The 19,347-nt window shown below is 39.8% G+C and overlaps 1 protein-coding gene across 1 annotated transcript; it reads left to right on the forward strand.

The window, feature by feature from the left end:
* The first annotated feature begins 234 nt into the window (after positions 1-234).
* Positions 235-7,443, forward strand: NDUFA4 (NDUFA4 mitochondrial complex associated). The gene is made up of 4 exons (XM_012450737.2): positions 235-408; positions 1,521-1,609; positions 2,774-2,834; positions 7,234-7,443. The coding sequence occupies exons 1-4, from the start codon at positions 367-369 to the stop codon at positions 7,288-7,290; spliced, it is 249 nt and encodes an 82-aa protein (XP_012306160.1). The 5' UTR covers positions 235-366; the 3' UTR covers positions 7,291-7,443.
* Positions 7,444-19,347: the final 11,904 nt, after the last annotated feature.

Consider the following 19,347-nt stretch of genomic DNA (forward strand, 5'->3'; position numbering starts at 1 on the left):
CAGTACATGGCCCCCTTGGAAAGTGCCTGTTTCGTTAATGGAAAGGTCCTCGTTTTTACAAAAACAGTTCCCCTCAGAAATATGCATAGCACGGCACGGAAGGCTTTTTTCTCTAGGAAGTGGAATGATGATAGTCCGACCAGGTCAGGACGGACACGTGAGTAGTTGGATCTAAGCAGGCACTGTTAAGGACAGTCGCATCCGGGCCCTCCTGTCGCAGGCTGCCCTCCCAGCCAAGGGTCCTTCAGGTAGGAGGTCCTAGGTGACTTTGGAAGTCCGCACACTGTCAGTGCAGATACTGCTTAGCTCGGGGCCTGGTGGCTGGGCTCTTTTTCTTCTTTCCAATCGGAGGTCTCTGCCGCAAACATGCTCCGCCACATCTTAGGTCAGGCCAAGAAGCATCCGAGCGTAAGTTCGTGACCTCTCTTCTAATGTCTTATCTTATCCTTCTTGTGTGGGGGTGCGCCTCCTTATGTCCCCTGGGAGCGTCCTCGTTTACAGTCACTTACCGTCCGTCAGACCAGATCCTGCCTCTCCTAGTGTCATCTTAGTTGCCCCAGGCCTCTGAGCTGTGACCTTCTATGCCATGCATGGTGGGATTTTGTCTGGTAGGCAGAAGGTGAGGGACACTGCCAGAAAAAAAAAAGCTAGTGAATATTGGAACAGTCTGGTGGCCGCGCTTTTTGGCAGGTTGTGCGGTCTAGGAGAGATAGATGTTCGCTGTGTGTCAGAGACTAGCATAGGTCAGGTTCCCTATGTGTTAAACCATCTCTTAAGGGTCTTGTATTCACCCTATTGCACCACCAGGCCTTTTGGTAAATAAGAGGGCTCCGTGATCTTGGAATCCTCACTTTGTCTGTACGTCGTTGCATCTGGGGAAGTGTTGTAGTGCGGAATTTAGTTGCAGTTAAGTTCTTTCGCATCTCATTTTCCCCCAGCACACCAACGTATGGTAGAGCTGAAAGTCTATGCAATCTTTAATCTATCTTAAATCCAGTTCCCTAAATACGCAGCAAGCATTGGCAGCAATACGTTTTCAGAGGTAATGCTTAAAGCCAGTATTTGTAATAGCTGTGTTTGCTTATTCAGGCTCTATTTTTCATACATCTTTATGGAGGCACCCTTAAGTCACTTGCAAAGAATTTGTTTTTCAAGCCTCAGGATAAAGGAAGCCAGAAAATTTAATGGGAATGGCATATAAATATTAGAAAGGTGAAGAAGACTTGATACGTTTTCTTAGAAATTTTAAAATGTGCCTAAAATTTGCTCCACATTAAAAAATCAGACAAACCATAATCATCTTAATATTGTTTCCAAGTTCCATTACTTTTCTTTAGAACACGATTATGGGAAATCTTACCTCAATGTAAGATCTACCTTTATTTAAATTTTAATACAAAATAGCACAATAGCAGTTTGAGACTTGGAAATCAATTTGTGGAAACTACTGTCATCTCGCTTTGGCCAGTGTCTTAAGTATTTGAAGATGGTTGCTAACTCTATTTTGTGTTTGGTTCTAGTTGATCCCCCTCTTTGTATTTATTGGAGCTGGAGGTGGTGGAGCAGCTCTGTATCTCTTGCGTTTGGCATTGTTCAATCCAGATGTTTGGTAAGTACTTAAAAATGTTTAAAACTGGCCGGGCGCAGTGGCTCACATATGTAATCCCAGCACTTTGGGAGGACGAGGTGGGCGGATCACGAGGTCAGGAATTCGAGACCAGCCTGGCCAATATGGTGAAACCCATCTCTAAAAAAAAAATAAAAATAAAAATAAAAAATAACAAAATAACAAAAAGATGTTTAAAACTTGGATAACTTATCAAGGCAGTGTAGGAGCCACAGTCTTTGCAGGAAGATAACATCAGGTGGTAGAAAGAAATGTTTACAGTCATATAATAAGTTCACATCTCAAATCTGCTGTTTTCATTTACTTTTTTCTTCATGAAATTATCTAATTTCACTGAGTCTCTTTTTTTCTTTGGTAAAGTAGAACTTCTAATACCAAATCTTGTAATGTTTTGAGGATTGACATAATAATAATTGTTTTTATAAAATAATCTTGGTTCTTGGCACATGTAAATGCTTTTTGCCTGCACTTCCACATTTGTAGTTGAAAAACAATAGACAATTAAAAGATTGATTCAGGCCGGGTGCGGTGGCTCACGCCTGTAATCCCAGCGCTTTGGGAGGCCGAGGCGGGTGGATCACGAGGTCAAGAGATCGAGACCATCCTGGTCAACATGGTGAAACCCGTCTCTACTAAAAAGACAAAAAATTAGCTGGGCACAGTGGCGCGTGCCTGTAATCCCAGCTACCCAGGAGGCTGAGGCAGGAGAATTGCCTGAACCCAGGAGGCGGAGGTTGCGGCGAGCTGAGATCATGCCATTGCACTCCAGCCTGGGTAACAAGAGCGAAACTCCGTCTCAAAAAAAAAAAAAAGATTGATTCATCATTATTCTATGCACTTTTCTACATATCACTTTATTACTGAAATGGAAAGCTTTTGTGAAAGCCAGGTAAAAAGTGTCTTGTGGTAGGGAGAGAGATAAGAAGAAATGCTCCAAGAGGTTCTGTGTTCTACCTTTTTTCTAGTTGATTATATGAGATTGCTTATTATAGATCCTATTCTTGTTTCAACTTTGTAATGAAATGACACCATACTCGTCTAATAGAAAATAACATTGATCTATTCAAAAATGTATTCTTAAGTGCAAAACACTATTTTAAATAGTGCTTTATTACTATAATAATCATAATGTTTTGTTTATTTTAGTTGGGACAAAAAGAATAACCCAGAGCCCTGGAACAAACTGGGTCCCAATGATCAATACAAGGTAAACTACAAAATCGTTTTAAAATTGTTGAAAATTGTGTTGTAATAAGTTTTGTCACGGGATAGGTTTTCTTGAAAATGGATATATGAGTAAAATTCTATAATTTTGAACTTTGAAGAGCCGGTAGGTAGTCTGTGAAGTGAAAATGGTATATTGCTTTAATAAATATCTTTTCTTAGGTATTGTATTGCTAGTATAAGAAAAGAAGAAAAAATAGTATTGCTATCATTTACCTTTTTCTTAGTTCTTAGATAGTCTAACACAGTGTTCTCAAACTTCATTGTACATAGAGCTTGTTGAAACACAGATTCTTCACCCTTATCCCCAGAGATTCTGATTCAGCTGGTCCGTTGTGGAGAATGAGAATTTAGAGTGATCTGTGGAACTACTCTTCCAGAGAGTGATTTCATGGACTGAGGCCATTTATTGATTCCTCAAACATAACCTTCCTTATGTGTAAAAACTTTTGCATACAAAGACCCTGCACGGTGTCAAAACCAAAGCCAAGTCAGGTGAGGAAGCCCAGCACTTTGGGAGGCTGAGTCAGGAGGATCACTTGAGATCAGGAGTTCAAAATCAACCTGGCCAATATGGTGAAACCCCATTGCTACTGAAAATACAAAAATTAGCTGGGCATGGTAGTAGGAACCTGTAATCCCAGCTACTCGGGAGGCTGAGACAGGAGAATTACTTGAACCTGGGAGATGGAGGTTGCAGTGAGCCAAGATCATGCCACTGTACTCCAGCTTGGGCAACAGAGCAAGACTCTATCTAAAAAAAAAAACCAAAAAACCAAGGGCAGCTTCATTATGATACCATACCATTCACATACCACACAGTTTACATGCTTAAAGTTTATAACTCACTAACTCATGCACTTTCCATAATATCAAGCTACTTCATCAAAAAAAGTATATGTGGCTGTTTGATTTATCACTCTCAAGAACAGGGTCCCGTCCCCAACCAGTGTGTCCAGCACTCCTTGGCATATATACATCTATGATAGACTATCATTATTCATAGCAGCTTGGTTTTTTTGGAGACAGAGTCTTAATCTGTTGCTCAGGCTGGAGCACATTGATGTGATCATGGCTCACTGCAACCTCCACCTTCCAGGCTGAAGCAATTCTTGTGCCTTACTCACCCAAGTAGCTGGGACTACAGACATGCTGATTTTTTGTATTTTTAGTAGAGATGGCATTTCGCCATGTTGGCCAGGCTGAAATCCTGGCCTCAAGTTGATCTGCCTGCCTCAGCCTCTCGGTGCTGGCATTACAGGTATGAGCCACTGTTCCCACAGCCTGATAGGAACTTTTAAGATCACCCCTTGCTGATTGCAAGTTTTCCACTTAACCTGATTATAATTTGGCTTCTAAATCCCTAAATCGATCTCCTTACAAGAAGAAAATAAAAATGCACTGGCTAAGCTGAAACAGCTGTCTTATCTGTGTGTTACATTTTGCCTCAAAAAAGATAAACGGGCATCCTCATTTATTCTTGTCTTATGAATTTATTTAAATTAAGTCCATTCCAGAGAAAATAATTCCACACACAAGAAGCTTTTAAAAAGTAAACAAAAAAACTAGCATGCTTTGGTCCTTCCACTGAAGAGTGTATTGGAGTCTATGGGTTTGTGTAGTTCAAAAAGTGTAACAGATGATTCTGATAACGCAGCCAGTTTGCTAATGTTCTGAAATATGACAACACATGCCACTGTGAGGTCTTGGGAACTGAAAATGAAAATGTCACTGCAACAAAAACCTAATGTGTGTGGCATAACCTGGGCTGTTAATAGCTGTGACACTGATATCAGAGTCTGGAAAGATGAAGAGTGTCGTTTATATAATGACAGAAATGAAAAGGAAGCAAATCCAGAAACTTGAGAACCTGGAGTGAATGAAACCTACCTACTACTTTTCCTAAAACCATTCAGCGAGGTAGACTAGATTATTATCTCCATCATTCACAATGTCTCACCTAAGAGAATTTGTTTTTCTGGCCCAGTGACATCAGATTTGATTTGTGACTTGTTCTGGGAAATTATGAGCTGGAGGAAATGATGCTTGGCACTCTTAAACCATTGTGTGGTTCCTCTGTTGTTCCTTTACATCTCATGAGACCAAAACTGACAGAGGGCTACTCATTCACCTTAGAATTGGCATGAAAAAATATGAAGCAGTCAACATACAAATGGCATATAATGTGAGTGAAAAGTACATTTTTATTGTAAGCCACTAAAATTTGAATGTGTTAATTTGGGCTGCCATAATGAGATATCATAGACCAGTGGCTTAAACAACAAATTTGTTTCTCACAGTCTGGAGGCTGGGAAGTCTACATCAAGGCGGCAACCATTCTCTTCCTGATGAGGGCCCAACCCAGTTGTGTCCTTATAAGATGGAAAGACAGGAGTGAACCCTCCTGTAAAGGCATTAGTTATGAGTGTTCCACCTTCGTGAACTAATTATCTCTTAAAGACCCAGCCACTAAACATCACATTGGCATTTAGGGTTACAACATGAATTTTGGGAGGACATAACATTCAGTCCAAAGCAGCAGGTTATTTGTTGCCGTGCTATAATCTAGCAAAAGCTAATGAATAAAACATCAAGAGATAGGACCAAAGTGAGATTTGAGCATTAAGGGTCCAGCAACAATTCCCAACTGAATAACAGTTGAAGCGCCTCAAGGCTAAGATCAGAATATGTTGTGCCTTCCCAACTATTGTTTCAGAGACTCAAGGTAGCCAGCATTAAACTGAGAAAAAGAATAGAGGCAGAGAAATTGAAAGCAGGCTTTAAAATTCTAGAGAGAAGTTTGAGTATAAAGCAAATAAATCAGAAGCCTGCTTAGTTTTAAGAAACTTGGCAAAAATACCATGTATGTGCTTTCGACTCTGCTTGGGTATAGGACCTTGATCCTGCTTTTTATTCAGTGTTTGGCAAGTTGTAGAACTTGATCTCAATTACCTCTTGTATAAATTAAGAATGAGAAGGGTTATTGTGATAATTAACTAAGATATACATGAAGCATCTAGCCCAGTGTCTGTATTGTGATAATTAACTAAGATATACATGAAGCATCTAGCCCAGTGTCTGGGCAGGAGCCCAAAAATGTTTATTTTCCTTTCCTTTATATGTATCTGCAGACTCTTCTGTAAATTATTTCCAATATTTTGTTAATATGTTAGAGGATAGCACAAGTAGTTTCTTTATTTTAAATCTCATTGTCTAGGTTAATTGCTTCTTAAGAGAACACAGTCAGAACAAAGAACATGGCTTTATGGCTTATGTATAATTTTCTGTCCATAAAAGCCTGTATCTGTCTGTATCTCAAGGATAACTTGGTAATAAGCTTTACAACCTGAGGATTTTTTTAATGAATAAAATAAATAAGAGTTTTTCAATTGGAAATAAATAAGTTAGGATATATTTGAAGAAATAAAAGGGTTTGAAGAAATAATGAATATAGATTTGTGAACTTCGTGCTTAAAAACCCTGAAGAAAATGTGTATCATTCTGAAATTGGGGTTCTTCTGGAGATAAATAACGTAGTCTTCGAGAACTTACAGCACGACCTCTTTAGCATTCTTTGGCACAAGAATGAGTAAACCCAAGATTTTTACCCTTATTTGGGCTGTGTACAAGAATTAATGTGTCCTTAGTAGAAATTCTGGACCAGTTTCAAATATGTCCTTTTTTTTTTTTAAGTTACTGGGAGTAAGAGACAGTTTTTTTCTTAAGCAGTCAGAGTAATATTTATTTCTAAAATTAATTTTGAGTATAAAGAAATTTTGGGAAATTTTAAACAGCAAAAGTACCATATTATTTAAAAGCCATTGCCAGAGGTGAAGTGTCAGTTTGATGTTGAATACAGCCTGGGTTAAGAAATTACTGAGAGAGAGAAAATATCTGAAAAGTTAGGTAAGCCACAAAACAAAGCAATATCTTATATTACTAGCCTCTTTTTTTTGCAAGATCTCTCCCTCTAAATTACAGCAGTTCATTCAGCAAGTAGGGAATGTAATTCTTGTTATTCCTCTATTCTGTTGGCGATTCTTCTATGTACTTAGTAGAGTTAGGATGAAAACTTACCAAATTGGAAATATGTATGAGAAGGAATTCTTACTCACTTTGAAATAGGAAAATTTTCTGTATAGGTTCCAAGTAGTAGACTGTACGAACACTGCTCTTCTGAAGTAATTGAATATTTTTACCTTGCCAAAGCTATCTTTGAAGGTTGGAATTTTAGGTATAGTATTTTTCTGTTGTTAAATATTCTTTTAAAAATTTATATCTGTAATTGTTACTATAGAAAACTGAATACAGAGAATTCTAAAACCTTTGTACCATCTCTGTGTATTTGAGATTACTTAAAATATCTTTTTTTCTGTTCCAAGTTCTACTCAGTGAATGTGGACTACAGCAAACTGAAGAAAGAACGTCCAGATTTCTAAATGAAATGTAAAGCTGCTTTAAAATGAAGGTCTTCCAGAAGCCATCCGCACAATTTTCCACTGAACCAGGAAATATTTCTTCTTTAAATGCATGAAATCATGTTAATGTAATCTATTGGTGATTACACTGATTAATAAATAACTGAAACTTGATATGTGTCACTTTTTTATGCTGAAAATCTGCTCTGAACTTAATTACTAGAGAATAGGAAATTAACTATAAGAATTTCTTCAATTTCTATAGTTTGAAAATATGACTTTAAGCTGCTTTAATAAAACACTTCCATTTTGTGTATTGACCACTGGTAACTTCACTAGAGCATACATAACAACTGGAACTGGAAAGTATACAAAAGTAGATTGGGAAGGATACTCAAGCCTCTGACACTGGCAAAATGGAAACCTTTGAGTTTCTCTTACTGACTGTTGTTAAAGTGTGCGCAGTTTTTAACAATGGTTTTTACTTGACATTTTCTTTGTTGCGATTTTCAAGGTTATCAGTTGTTTGTGTCCTAGGATTGAAGTTAAAATCTGAGTCTATCACTGCTAACCATCGTGCTAGTGGTCAAGAGATCTTGAGAATTTCTGCTGCTGAGTCTTAGTGCAGATTTTTTTTTTTTTAATTTTTGAGACAGAGTCTCTGTCACCCAGGCTGGAGTGCAGAAGTACAAACACAGATCACTGCAGCCTCGACCTCCTGGGCTCAAGTGATCTGCCTCAAGCCCCATAAGTAGCTGGGACTACAGGTATGTGCCACCATGCCCAGCTAATTTCTCTATTTTTTTTTTTATAGAGACAGGGTTTTGCCATGTTGCCCAGGCTGGTCTCGAACTCCTGAGCTTAAGCAATCCACTCTCCTCAGCCTCCCAGAGTGCTGGGATTACAGGTGTGAGCCATTGTGCTCAATCATGGTACAGGTTTTCAAAGACAGGGAAGTATATTTGTAATTTTAAGGTGGGGAATACAGCAAGTTTTCACGTAGGTGTATGTAAGTCATCACATCATAGAAACCTGAGGAATTCAGTGACATTGATACTGGGTTTTAATATGTAAGTCCACAGCTAAAGGTTACAATGCAGTAGGAACACATTTTGAATGTCAGGAACTGAACTAAATATTTGAATTACATGGATCATCTCAAAAATTTTGAAATTTTTAAGCTTGGGTTGAACTATTTGAATTAATTCTGTTAGTCAAATGGTGGATATTTGAACCCATGTAGTCCTGAATTTAGAGTGTGTAGAGTGTTTTCAGTTACCAGACTCCATACTTTTAGCTCCTATGTGTCATGCATAATTTCAATCATCTCTTTTAAGAACAGGGTTTCTCAACCTTGCCACTATTGACTTTCTAAAAGACAGTTTTGTTTAGTGGACTATCCCATGCGTTTTAACATGTGTAGCAGCTAACCTGGGCTCTGCCACTACAGACCAGAAGCACTCCCCTCCAATCCCACAGGCCATGAAAAAAATGTAGATATTACCAAATGTTCATTGGTGGGCAAAATTGCATCATTCCTACCTCTGTTGAGAATTACTCTAGATCCTCTGGCACAAATTACTGACCTTAAAGTTTAAAATTGTGTGAAGAAACAGTGTAAAATTTTTTCACGTAATTGAAAAACATTTTATTAAGCAACTCCAAATAAATGCTACATTAAGAAATGAGTAATAACATTTTCTATTATTGAGGATCATTTATGGATCCTTAAAGATTCTTAGAGTAGTATCTTCTATTTTGTGTCTATGCTTGGATTTTGCAATGTGAGGATAAATATTAAATTTGGCGTGAAATATGGTATGTCTTAATGAAGAAACTATTACTGCTATTTAAGAAACTTCAATGGCAATCTAAAGAAATTGTCATTTAGAAATGCATCGGATATCAATGGTGCCAAGAAAGGTAACATGCTCTTTTTTTCTATGAATGTTTAGAATTGTGCTTTTGCTTTTGCTGTGCTTTTTTTTTTTTTTTTTTGAGACTGAGTCTTGTTCTGTCACCCAGGCTGGAGTGCAGTGGCATGATCTCGGCTGACTGCTTACTGCAACCTCTGCCTCCTGAGTTCAAGCTATTCTGCCTCAGCCACCTGAGTAGCTGGGACTATAGGTGCCTGGCAAATTTTTGTATTTTTAGTAGAGACAGTTTCACCACGTTGGCCAGACTGGTCTCGAACTCCTGACCACAAACAATCTGCCTGTCTTGTCCTTTCCAAGTGCTGGGATTACAGTCGTGAACCACCAAACCTGGCCCTACTATGCTTATTTATTTAGAAAACAGACTGCTTTTTTGGTTACTCGTGTTAATGAAGTCAGCAGGCAAAGCTGCATTTAAATACAGATGTCATCGGGTAGCATTTACATGTATTTGAAAATCTGCAGTTTTCCACATTTACAGATGCTTCCCAGTAGGTACTTGTCTTAGTCTATGTTGTTATAAATGAATACCTGAAACTGGGTAATTTATACAGAAAAACAGGGTTATTTGGCACAGGATTCTGCTGGCTGGAAGACTGGACATTTGGTGAAAGTCTTAGGCTGCTTCCACTCGTGACAGAAGGCAGGGGTAGCTGGTGTTTGCAGAAATCACACAGACAAGAAGCAACAAGAGAAGGGGGAGGTGGCAGATTCTTTTTAATGACCAGCTCTCCTGGGAGCAAATAGGATTGAGAACTCACTAATTACTGAGAGGGCTACATGAAGCCATTCATGAGGGATCTGTTTGCATTACCCAAACACCTCCCATTAAGCACCATCTTCAACATTAGAAATCAAATTTCTTTTTTTTTTTCCCGCTTTTAGACACTGAGTCCTCCTATGTTGCCCAGGCTGGAGTGCGATGGCTATTCAAAGGCACAAACGTAGTGCACAGCATCCTCCTGGCCTCAAGTGATCCTCCACACTGAGCCTTCCTAGTAGCTGGGATTACAGGCACATGCCACCGTGCCCAGTAGAGATCAAATTTCATGAGGTTTGCGGGGGACATACATTCAAAATAGAGCAGTATTAAAAAAAGAAAAAACTAAAAAATAATTGTACTGAATTTTACTTCTTTCAAGTTTTTTACTCAAATCTGGTCAGATTTTATCCTTACCACTCCACTAAAAATGCTTCTGTTAAGGTTATCAGTGACCTCTGTAAATTCAAGTTGATCACCAGTATCGCTTTGACCTACGAGTTTGACACAGCTCCTCCGTGAAGCACTCTTCCCTCGGTTCCTGGAGCACCGTACTGTTTTTGTTTCCCTTCTGCATCACTGGCTTTTCTACTCAGTCTCTTGCTCGTGGTCCTTTGTTTCCTGAGCTATTTTCTTTTCCATTTATTTGTTTATTTAGAAAGGGTCTACCTCTGCCACACAGGCTGGAGTGCAGTGGCACATTCATGGCTCACTGTGGCCGCCACCTCCCAGGCTGAAGCCATCCTCCCACTTCAGCTTCCGAGGTAGCTGGGACTACAGGTGTGTGCCACCACACCCAGCTAGTTTTTAATTTTTTTTTTGTAGAGGCAGGTTCTCACTATGTTACGCAGGTTGGTCTGGAACTCTCAGCCTCAAGTGATCCTCCTGCCTTGGCCTCCCAAAGTGTTGAGATTACAGGTGTGAGCCACCACACCTGGCTAAATGAGCTTTTTTAGGTAAGGTGATTACTATATATCATGGCAGAATAAATGTTACTTAAATATTAGTTATTATAAACATTGAAATTCATTTATTCTCTTCCATTAGAAACTTTAATGGGAAAATTCCAAAAGCTGTATTATATAAAACTTGGAAAGAAAAGGACTATTTGGTAAAAGCTTATTCAGCTGTCAACAATCTGATTAAATAATTTTTTTATTGCAAATATCATTGATTTCAACACATGAGCAAGGTGACTGCCTTTTACACCAGAGCTGTAAGTCTAAGAAGTGGTATGGTTTATATTTCTCCCTAGGTTTGCTAAAGCAATGCCTGTCCACATAGCGTGCCATAATAATGTTCCACCCTCTCTGATTTGCATTATGACTCAATGAATTAAAACCTTGGTATGCAGGTCATCTCTCCTAGGTTGAAAATGATACTGAGTTAATCCATGCCTGATATTGAAAGAATTATTTTATGCTATGTGAATGACAAACAGCATCTGGAGAAATTTATCTCAGGTCTCTTCTCCTGATGTTGCTTTTTAATTTTAAAATGCAGCAGCCTGTATACTTTATAATAACCTTTTTCTGTTTGTTCCTAAGCAGAAAAGGAAAGGAATTAAATCTACACAAGATTTTCAGACCTCCATCCTAGGTGAAGATACATTGCAAACTTCTTTTTTAAACTTTGCTGAAGAGTTATTTAATCTTCCCTGTTATATGCAGACAGTTCCGACTTATGTTAGCTTTTATGATTTTTTGACATTACAATGGTGCAAAAGTGATATGCATATTATGATGTATGATCATTTACTCAATAAATTATATGAGATATTCAACACTTTATTATAAAACATGCTTTTTGTTAGATAATTTTGCCCAACTGTTAGCTAATATAATTGTTCTGAAAATGTTTTTAGGCTCAGCTATGATGTTTGGTAGGTTGAGTGTATTAAATGCGTTTTCAAATTAGGTGGGTTTATTGGGATGTAACTCCATTGAAAGTCTAGGGGCATCTGTACTATATTTAAACATCTTAACTTGAAAAGCGACCTTGTTAGAAGAATCCTGTTAAATTGCCTTAATACTCATATTTTCTTTTATTTTTTTCATCCACTGTCTCAGAATGTGAAATACTATAATTTTAGGAGATTTGTCTGATGCTCTCTCTTATTTACTTGTAGGCAGTGGTGGGCTGGTAAATGTTTAACAACCAGATCTTCAGAAGGAAAAATTCTGATTTGTAGCATTTGCCTGTTTCTATGGTGTTAAATATTCACACTGTGATTGACCTTCCCCCAAAGAAGTCTATCTTCTAATCCCTGGAATCTGAGAATATATTACATTACATGGCAAAAGAGAAGGAAGCAGATGAAATTAATGTTACTAATCACTGACCTTAAAATAGGGAGATTATCCTGGATTATCCAAGTGAACCCAGTGTTATCAGAAGGGTTGTTAAATGTTTCAAGCGGGAAGCTGAAGAAGAAAGGAGGGCTGCTTGTGGAAGGATGATCAAAGACGTACAATGCTGCTGGCTTTCCAAAATGGAGAAAGGAGGCCATGAATGTTCATGGCTACATCCAGAAGCTGGAAAAGCTGTTGCATGGATTTTCCTAGAGTTTCCAGAAAAGAATTCAGTCCAGTAAGAACCATGACAGAATTCTAACCTACAGAACTGTGAGATAAATTTGTGTTGTTTTAAGCCACTAAATTTGTGGTAATTTGTTATAGAAACGATAGAAAACTAGGCCGAGTGCAGTGAGTGGCTCACGCCTGTAATCCCAGCACTTTGGCAGGCTGATTGATTGAGTCCCAGGCATGTTGACCAGCCTGAGCAACATGGTGAAATCTCATCTCTACAAAAAAATACAAAAATTAGCCAGGTGTGGTGGTACATGCTTGTAATCCCAGCTACTCGAAAGACAGGAGCATTGTTTGAGGCTGGGAGGTAGAGACTGCAGTGAGTTGAGATGGTGCCATTGCACTTCAGTGTAGGCAACAGAGGGAGACCCTGTCACAAACAAAAAAAAAAAAAAAAAAAGGAAACAAATATACACACAGTGCCTGGTTCAAGTTACCATCTTGGCACTATTATTATTATTTGAGATGGAGTTTTGCTCTTGTCACCTAGGCAGGAGTACAGTCGTGCGATCTCGGCTCACTGCAACCTCCGTCTCCTGGGTTCAAGCGATTCTCCTTCCTCAGCATCCCAAGTAGCAAGGCGCCCGCCACCATGACTGGCTAATTTTTGTATTTTTGGTAGAACTGGGTTTTACCATATTGGCCAGGCTGGTCTCGAACTCCTGACCTCAGAAGATCTGCAAAGTACTGGGATTACAGGCATGAGCCACCACACCCAGCTCATCTTGGCATCTTGGCATTATTGACCACAGTTTGGGAAGTGGTGACAGCACTTAGCTCTTGGGAGCTGGTGTGAGCTGGATCTAACATACCACTGGGTAGACGCAAATAAGAAAAGTTTTGTTGATTTTCTCGTTCTATTTCATAGTAGAATATAAGCTAGATGAAAAAGTGACTAATTGAAAATCCCACAAATATAACTAAGCTGTTTCCTGGTATCTTTACTTTTTGTTTTTTTAAGGACCCAAAGCAGTTGGAAGATAGGAAGTGAGCAATTAGGGAGGAGAAAGGAAATGAGACAGGACCATCGCATGGAACACCTCAGGAGGTCTTTTCACGTAGACTGTGGTACAAATGATGTCCCGTGGGGTTGAGCAAAGTTGTGTTCCTGAGACCAGTCAGGCAATTAATTCCGCAGCAGATACCACTGAGTATCCTCCAATTCAATTCTGATACTTCCTACTTGGAGATAGTGTCAGACCCCAGAGGCTGAGAGCTCATTTTCCCAAGACTGCCCCCTAAAGACCAGTCAGTCACAAGTCCAGGCCTCTAGAACTTCAGATCAGCTGGTGGGGATCCCATGACCCATCTTTAGGTTCAGTTAATTTGCTAGAGCAGCTCACAGAACTCAAGGAAAAACTCAGGTTTACCAGTTTAATTTAAAGGATATTACAAATGATACAGTGAAGAGTTGCATAGGGCAAGGTCTGGGAAAAGGGGCTTAGAGCTTCCATGACTTCTCTGAGCACGCCATTCTCCAGGAACCTCCAGGTATTCAGTTACCCAAAAGCTCTCTGAAACCAGTCCTCTGAGACCTTTTATGGAGAGTTCATTTGATAGGCATGATTGGCATTCATGTAGAAATGTGATTGGACAAAAAAGATATGATCTAATATTAATGGGCTGAGTGGGGAAACCCAGCAAGGCCTGCCTGTTCACATTCTTACTGGCTTCTCTGTGCAGCATTCCTTCCTTTAGGGGATAGGACAGAACCTCTTTTGAAATGAGGGTCTTATGAACCACAATCAGATTAGAGTCCTTGAGTTGGTGAAAGAAGGGCCAGGGAAACTAAGAGAGTTTCTGTTTTCTGAGGCCTGCTTCTGAGGCTTAAATTGCCCCAACATTATAACAAAAGACCGTAACCAGGGATATGGGAATTTATTAGCCAGGAACTGCAGACAAAATCCAATGTGTGTACATAACATAATATCACAGTTTTAGGACTTTTACACGAATATGAATAATGGGTTTATTTTTATTTTAGGGACCAGGTCTTGATCTGCTGCCTAGGCTGGAGTGCAGTGGCATAATCACAGCTCACTGCAGCCTCAACTCAAGTGATCCTCCTGCCTTAGCCTCCCAAGTAGCTGGGACTACAGCTCTTTTTTTTTTTTTTTTTTTTTTTTGTAGATCCAAAGGTCCAGCCTTGGCCTCCCAAAGTGCTGGGATTATAGGCATGAGCCACCACACCTAGCCCCTCAAAAGATGGTTTAAGATTTTTGCACAAATATGACAGCTGCTGTTTTTCAATAAGTTTTTATTTTTTTTAATTTTTAATTTTTTTTTTTTAAATTCAACTGACATAATGTGCTGAGTTTTGTGCTGGGTACAGGAATACAAAGACAAGAGTCACTTTAAGAACTTACAGTTAAGTTGGGGAAATAAACAATGATCTTTCATAGTGATAAGTGCAAAGCAGAGTTAAAAGCCACAGTCCAGAGGAAGGATTATTTTTTTCTTGTGATGGAGTCTCACTCTGTCGCCAGACTGGAGTGCAGTGGTGCCATCTTGGCTCACTGCAACCTCTGCCTCCTGGATTCAAGTGATTCTTGTGCCTCAGCCCCTGAGTAGCTCGGATTACAGGCACGCGCCACCACACCCAGCTAATTTTTGTATTTTTAGTAGAGATGGGGTTTTACCATGTTGGCCAAGATGGTCATGACCTCCTGACCTTGTGATCCACCTGCCTCGGCCTTCCAAAGTGCTGGGATTACAGGCATGAGCCACCGCGGGCCTGGCCAGATTTTTTGTTTAACTGGTGTGTTTGTGTTTGTGTGTGTGTGTGTGTGTGTTTCTGTGTATGTAGAGAGATAGAGTTGTTGGGTAGGAACATTTTCCCTGAGCAAGTGACAGGTAAATTTGGCTTTGAAGAAGCAAATTTGCCAGAAGGATGAGGGCTAGACTGGGACAACTTCAGCTGCATAATTTATGGGGCCTAATGCAAAATGGCAACTTAGAGTACCTTGTATAAAAATTATTAAGAATTACAAGACAGGGACAGCATAGCATTAAACCAAGTTTTGGGTCTTGTAAACACAGGGGTCTACACACTAATCTCATGCCTATCAGGCTGGCACTGGTTGAGGGTAAGAAATTCCAGGCTGGGTGCCGTGGCGCAAGCCTATAATCCCAGCACTTTGGGAGGCCGAGGCAGGTGGATCACGAGGTCAAGAGATCGAGACCACCCTGGTCAACATGGTGAAACCCCGTCTCTACTAAAAATACAAAAAATTAGCTGGGCATGGTGGCGTGTGCCTGTAATCCCAGCTACTCGGGAGGCTGAGGCAGGAGAATTGCTTGAACCCAGGAGGCAGAGGTTGCAGTGAGCCGAGATCGCGCCATTGCACTCCAGCCTGGGTAACAAGAGCGAAACTCCGTCTCAAAAAAAAAAAAAAAGAAATTCCAGATGGAGGAAGTAGTCTATACAAAAGCATAGAGGCACGTATTTGAGGTCTTGTTAGATTATGGTGTGTGTATACGGGTATACCATGAATATAGGTTTGCAGGAGCTGAGAAGGGCAGCACAACAGAAGAGATGGCATGGTGGGTTTGTATTGTGTCAATTTAGTTAAGCTGGTACTGGCTTTCCGAGGATTCCCTATTCTGCATACTCGGAATACTGTGGGCCACAAGAGGTGTTTCACATGAGATGTCGGAAAAAAAGAAAAAATGAAATGCAACAGCAACCACAATCAATTTAAACTTGGAAGGTCTGTGGAGTACATCAGGAAAACTTTTCCTGAGCAAATGGCAGATGAGTTTGGCTTTGAAGAAAGCCACAGATAAGCCACATTGTTCCTTATCTCCTAGTTTACCTCGTGGCATGGGGCAGCAGCAGCTCTGCCGCTCCTTCATCTCCCTTCAGCCCTCTTCCTTAAGCTTCTCAAGCTTCCCATAACAGAGGGCACCAGCTTCTCCTGCACATCGCCTGCACGTCCCATCACGTTTGGAAGCTTGTAGGTGTTAAGAGTCCCTTACAGCCTCCGCTTCATCTTCGTGGGTTCCAATTTGTCTTCTCAGGTTCTACTTTGTCTTTTTTCTACTCAATTTCACATTTATTTTTTTCTTTTCTGTTTAAGCTGTTTTCACCTTTTTTCTTTTTTAATTTTTTAAAAAAATTTCTATATATTTGTGAGGTGCAAGTGCAATTTTGCCACATTGATATATTGCATTATGGTGAAGTCAGGGCCTTCAGTGCATCCATCGCTGGAGCAATGCACATTGCACCCAACAAGCAACCTCCTATCATCCACCCCTTCTCCACCTGCCATCCCTGTGAGTCTCCATTGTCTATTATTCCACACTCTGCTTCTGTGTTACACATTATTTAGCTTCCATAAGATTAAAAACTTTTGGCCAGGTACTAAAGTAGTTTTCTTAATTAAAAAGTAATAATCATATAGAAAAAAGAGCACGGGGTTTGGAATTACATACTTTGGTTTCAGTCCCTGTGCAGTCACTCATTACCTGTTTGTCCATGGCAGTGTCTTACTTAGAGCTCTCTAGAACACGGAGCCCAAGACAAAGTCTTGCAGGCACGGTAGTTCACCTGGGATCTGAAGTGGTGAAGAGGAGTGAATTAACGAGGAAGAAAGACGAGCCAATACCAAGATGGGTTGTTGTGTTGTCCATCACTATGGGTGACTGGTGCCTCATGTCGTAAGACTTCTCAGATGCCTTATGAAATGCATCACAGAACTCTCTGCCTAAAGAATGAAGGGAATGGGAACCTTTATCTTTTGGCTCCTGTCTTCCATTGGTCAAGGATGGCGTAGCAGGCATTGATTCCCCTGGACTTCTGAGTTGTACATGTATCACGGAGTCAGAGAAGTGAGGGGTGCTTAGCACCTGCCCAAGGTGAGATGCACGAGATGCTGTCAGGCTGCACTTGCATGAAGCTGGTTGAGGCCTGCTTAGAATTGGTTGCTGTAGCAGTGGCTGGAATAAGACATGAAGCTGAGAGAACTTGAAGTGGCATTCTAGACGTATCAGACATAAAACCATTTTACATAGTTTTGAGACTCATCTGTACAACGATATCTGTCTCATGGCTTTGTGGTGGCAATATTGAGTGAATTAATATATGCAAAACTTGAAAGAGTTGCCTTTATTTTCTTTTCTTCCTCACTACTCCTGTGGCTTATGTCCCCATCACCCTGCTGATACTGCTCCCCCTGAGGTCATTATTGATCTCTTTATTGCTAAATCAAATGGTCATCATTAATTTTTTGGATCCTGTCTTATGTAATGTCTCCACTGCATTTGGTAATATAGAGCTCTCTCTCTCTCTCTTTTATTTTTCTTCAAAGGTGCTTGTCCTGGATTCTGTGGCACTGTGTTCCTTGTTTTTCTATTGTCCTGGGGACATACTCATTTTCTATCTATTTTGCCTTACATGGACACTCAATAATTGTTTTCTGATAGAACTAATAAATGACACAGAAACACCTAAAATGAGTAGTCAGTGAATGATTTTTCCTTCATCTTTTCCTTAATTTCACTGCTCTATATTCTGAGTATGTGTGTGTATGTTTTCTAATGTTATAACTTAAGACTGGCCATGCTTCACCACACCAGTTGTCCAATTTATTCTTAGCTTAACTCACAAATACTATCTTTTTGTGAGAAAATTGATTGTTTCCTATAATTTCAACCTCCAAGAATTCCAACTCTTTTTTACATCCTGTTGCATATCCGTAATCTTGAAATTTCCTTAAGCATTCTAAAATGTGATAATATTATATCATTCTAATATATTTGTGGAATATTCAACCTCAGCTAAAATTGCCATTCTAAAAGATATGATACAATTATTCTATATATTTCATAAATAAAAAATTTCCATCAGAAAAAAATTGTACATATGAATAAGCATGCTGCCACATTAGACACGATCAACTGATGCATCAGGCCATTAGGATTAGAAGTAGTACTTAGGCAGTAAGACACATATTTTGGGACAGCTGGCCAGAAGAAAGAGGAAAATGATCGCTACTTTCAACTCAGAAATTTCACAGGTATTGTGAAATGCAGAAGGGGCCCTGGGGAGGGGGAGTATATTAAGTGTTTATATTTTATGAATTTATTCTTTGCTTTTTGGGGGGCAGCACTTTATCTATTCGTAGTTCTGTTTCTATTTTAACATCCAGAGTGTGACTTCCACACAATCTACAAACTCCTTTTTCTCTTGCACCTTCCACAACATATGGCCATGGATTTACTGTTTATGATGTCTACAAAAACGTTATGCGTAAATCCTATTTCCCAGGTCAGGTGTGGTGGCTCACACCTGTGATCCCAACACTTTGGGAGGCTGAGGCGGATTTCTTAGAGTGCAGGAGTTTGAGACCAGCCTGGCCAATGTGGTGAGATCCCATCTCTCCAAAAAATACTTAGCCAGGCGTGGTGGTATATTCCTGTAGTCCCAGCTACTCAGTAGGCTGAGGTGGAAAGTGTTAAAATGCTCACTTTAAATGAAAAACTCTCCACCAAGCAGGCTTTGTGTGAGCAACATGGCTATTTATTCACCAGGGTGCAGGTGGGCTAAGGCTGAAAAGGGCGTTAGCAAAGGGTGGTGGGATAGGAATTGGTTTTATAGGTTGGGGCAAATCTTTTGGACAGTGGGCAGGGGTGTTACAGAGTAAGATCAGTTACAGTGGTGGGGGTAGGGGCAAGGAGTATACATTACCATAAGTTCAGTTACAATGGCAGATGGGGTAAGGCGTAAGAGTAGTTAAGATGGTAGGGTGGGGCACAGGGATATTCACAGAGCAAGAACGCTTAAGATGGCAAAGTG

Source organism: Aotus nancymaae, unplaced genomic scaffold, assembly GCF_030222135.1.
Source record: "Aotus nancymaae isolate 86718 unplaced genomic scaffold, 86718_ANA_hifiasm-v0.15.2.pri h1tg000025l, whole genome shotgun sequence".
In the NCBI taxonomy this organism is placed as follows: domain Eukaryota; kingdom Metazoa; phylum Chordata; class Mammalia; order Primates; family Aotidae; genus Aotus; species Aotus nancymaae.

What these genes read in the sequence shown, in the direction of transcription:
- NDUFA4 (XM_012450737.2), top strand. Translation starts at nt 367, where the DNA reads ATGCTCCGCCACATCTTAGGTCAGGCCAAGAAGCATCCGAGC. An exon ending in AGGCCAAGAAGCATCCGAGC is followed by an intron (nt 409 to 1,520) that starts GTAAGTTCGTGA and finishes GTTTGGTTCTAG; the next exon opens with TTGATCCCCCTCTTTGTATT. An exon ending in GTCCCAATGATCAATACAAG is followed by an intron (nt 2,835 to 7,233) that starts GTAAACTACAAA and finishes TTCTGTTCCAAG; the next exon opens with TTCTACTCAGTGAATGTGGA.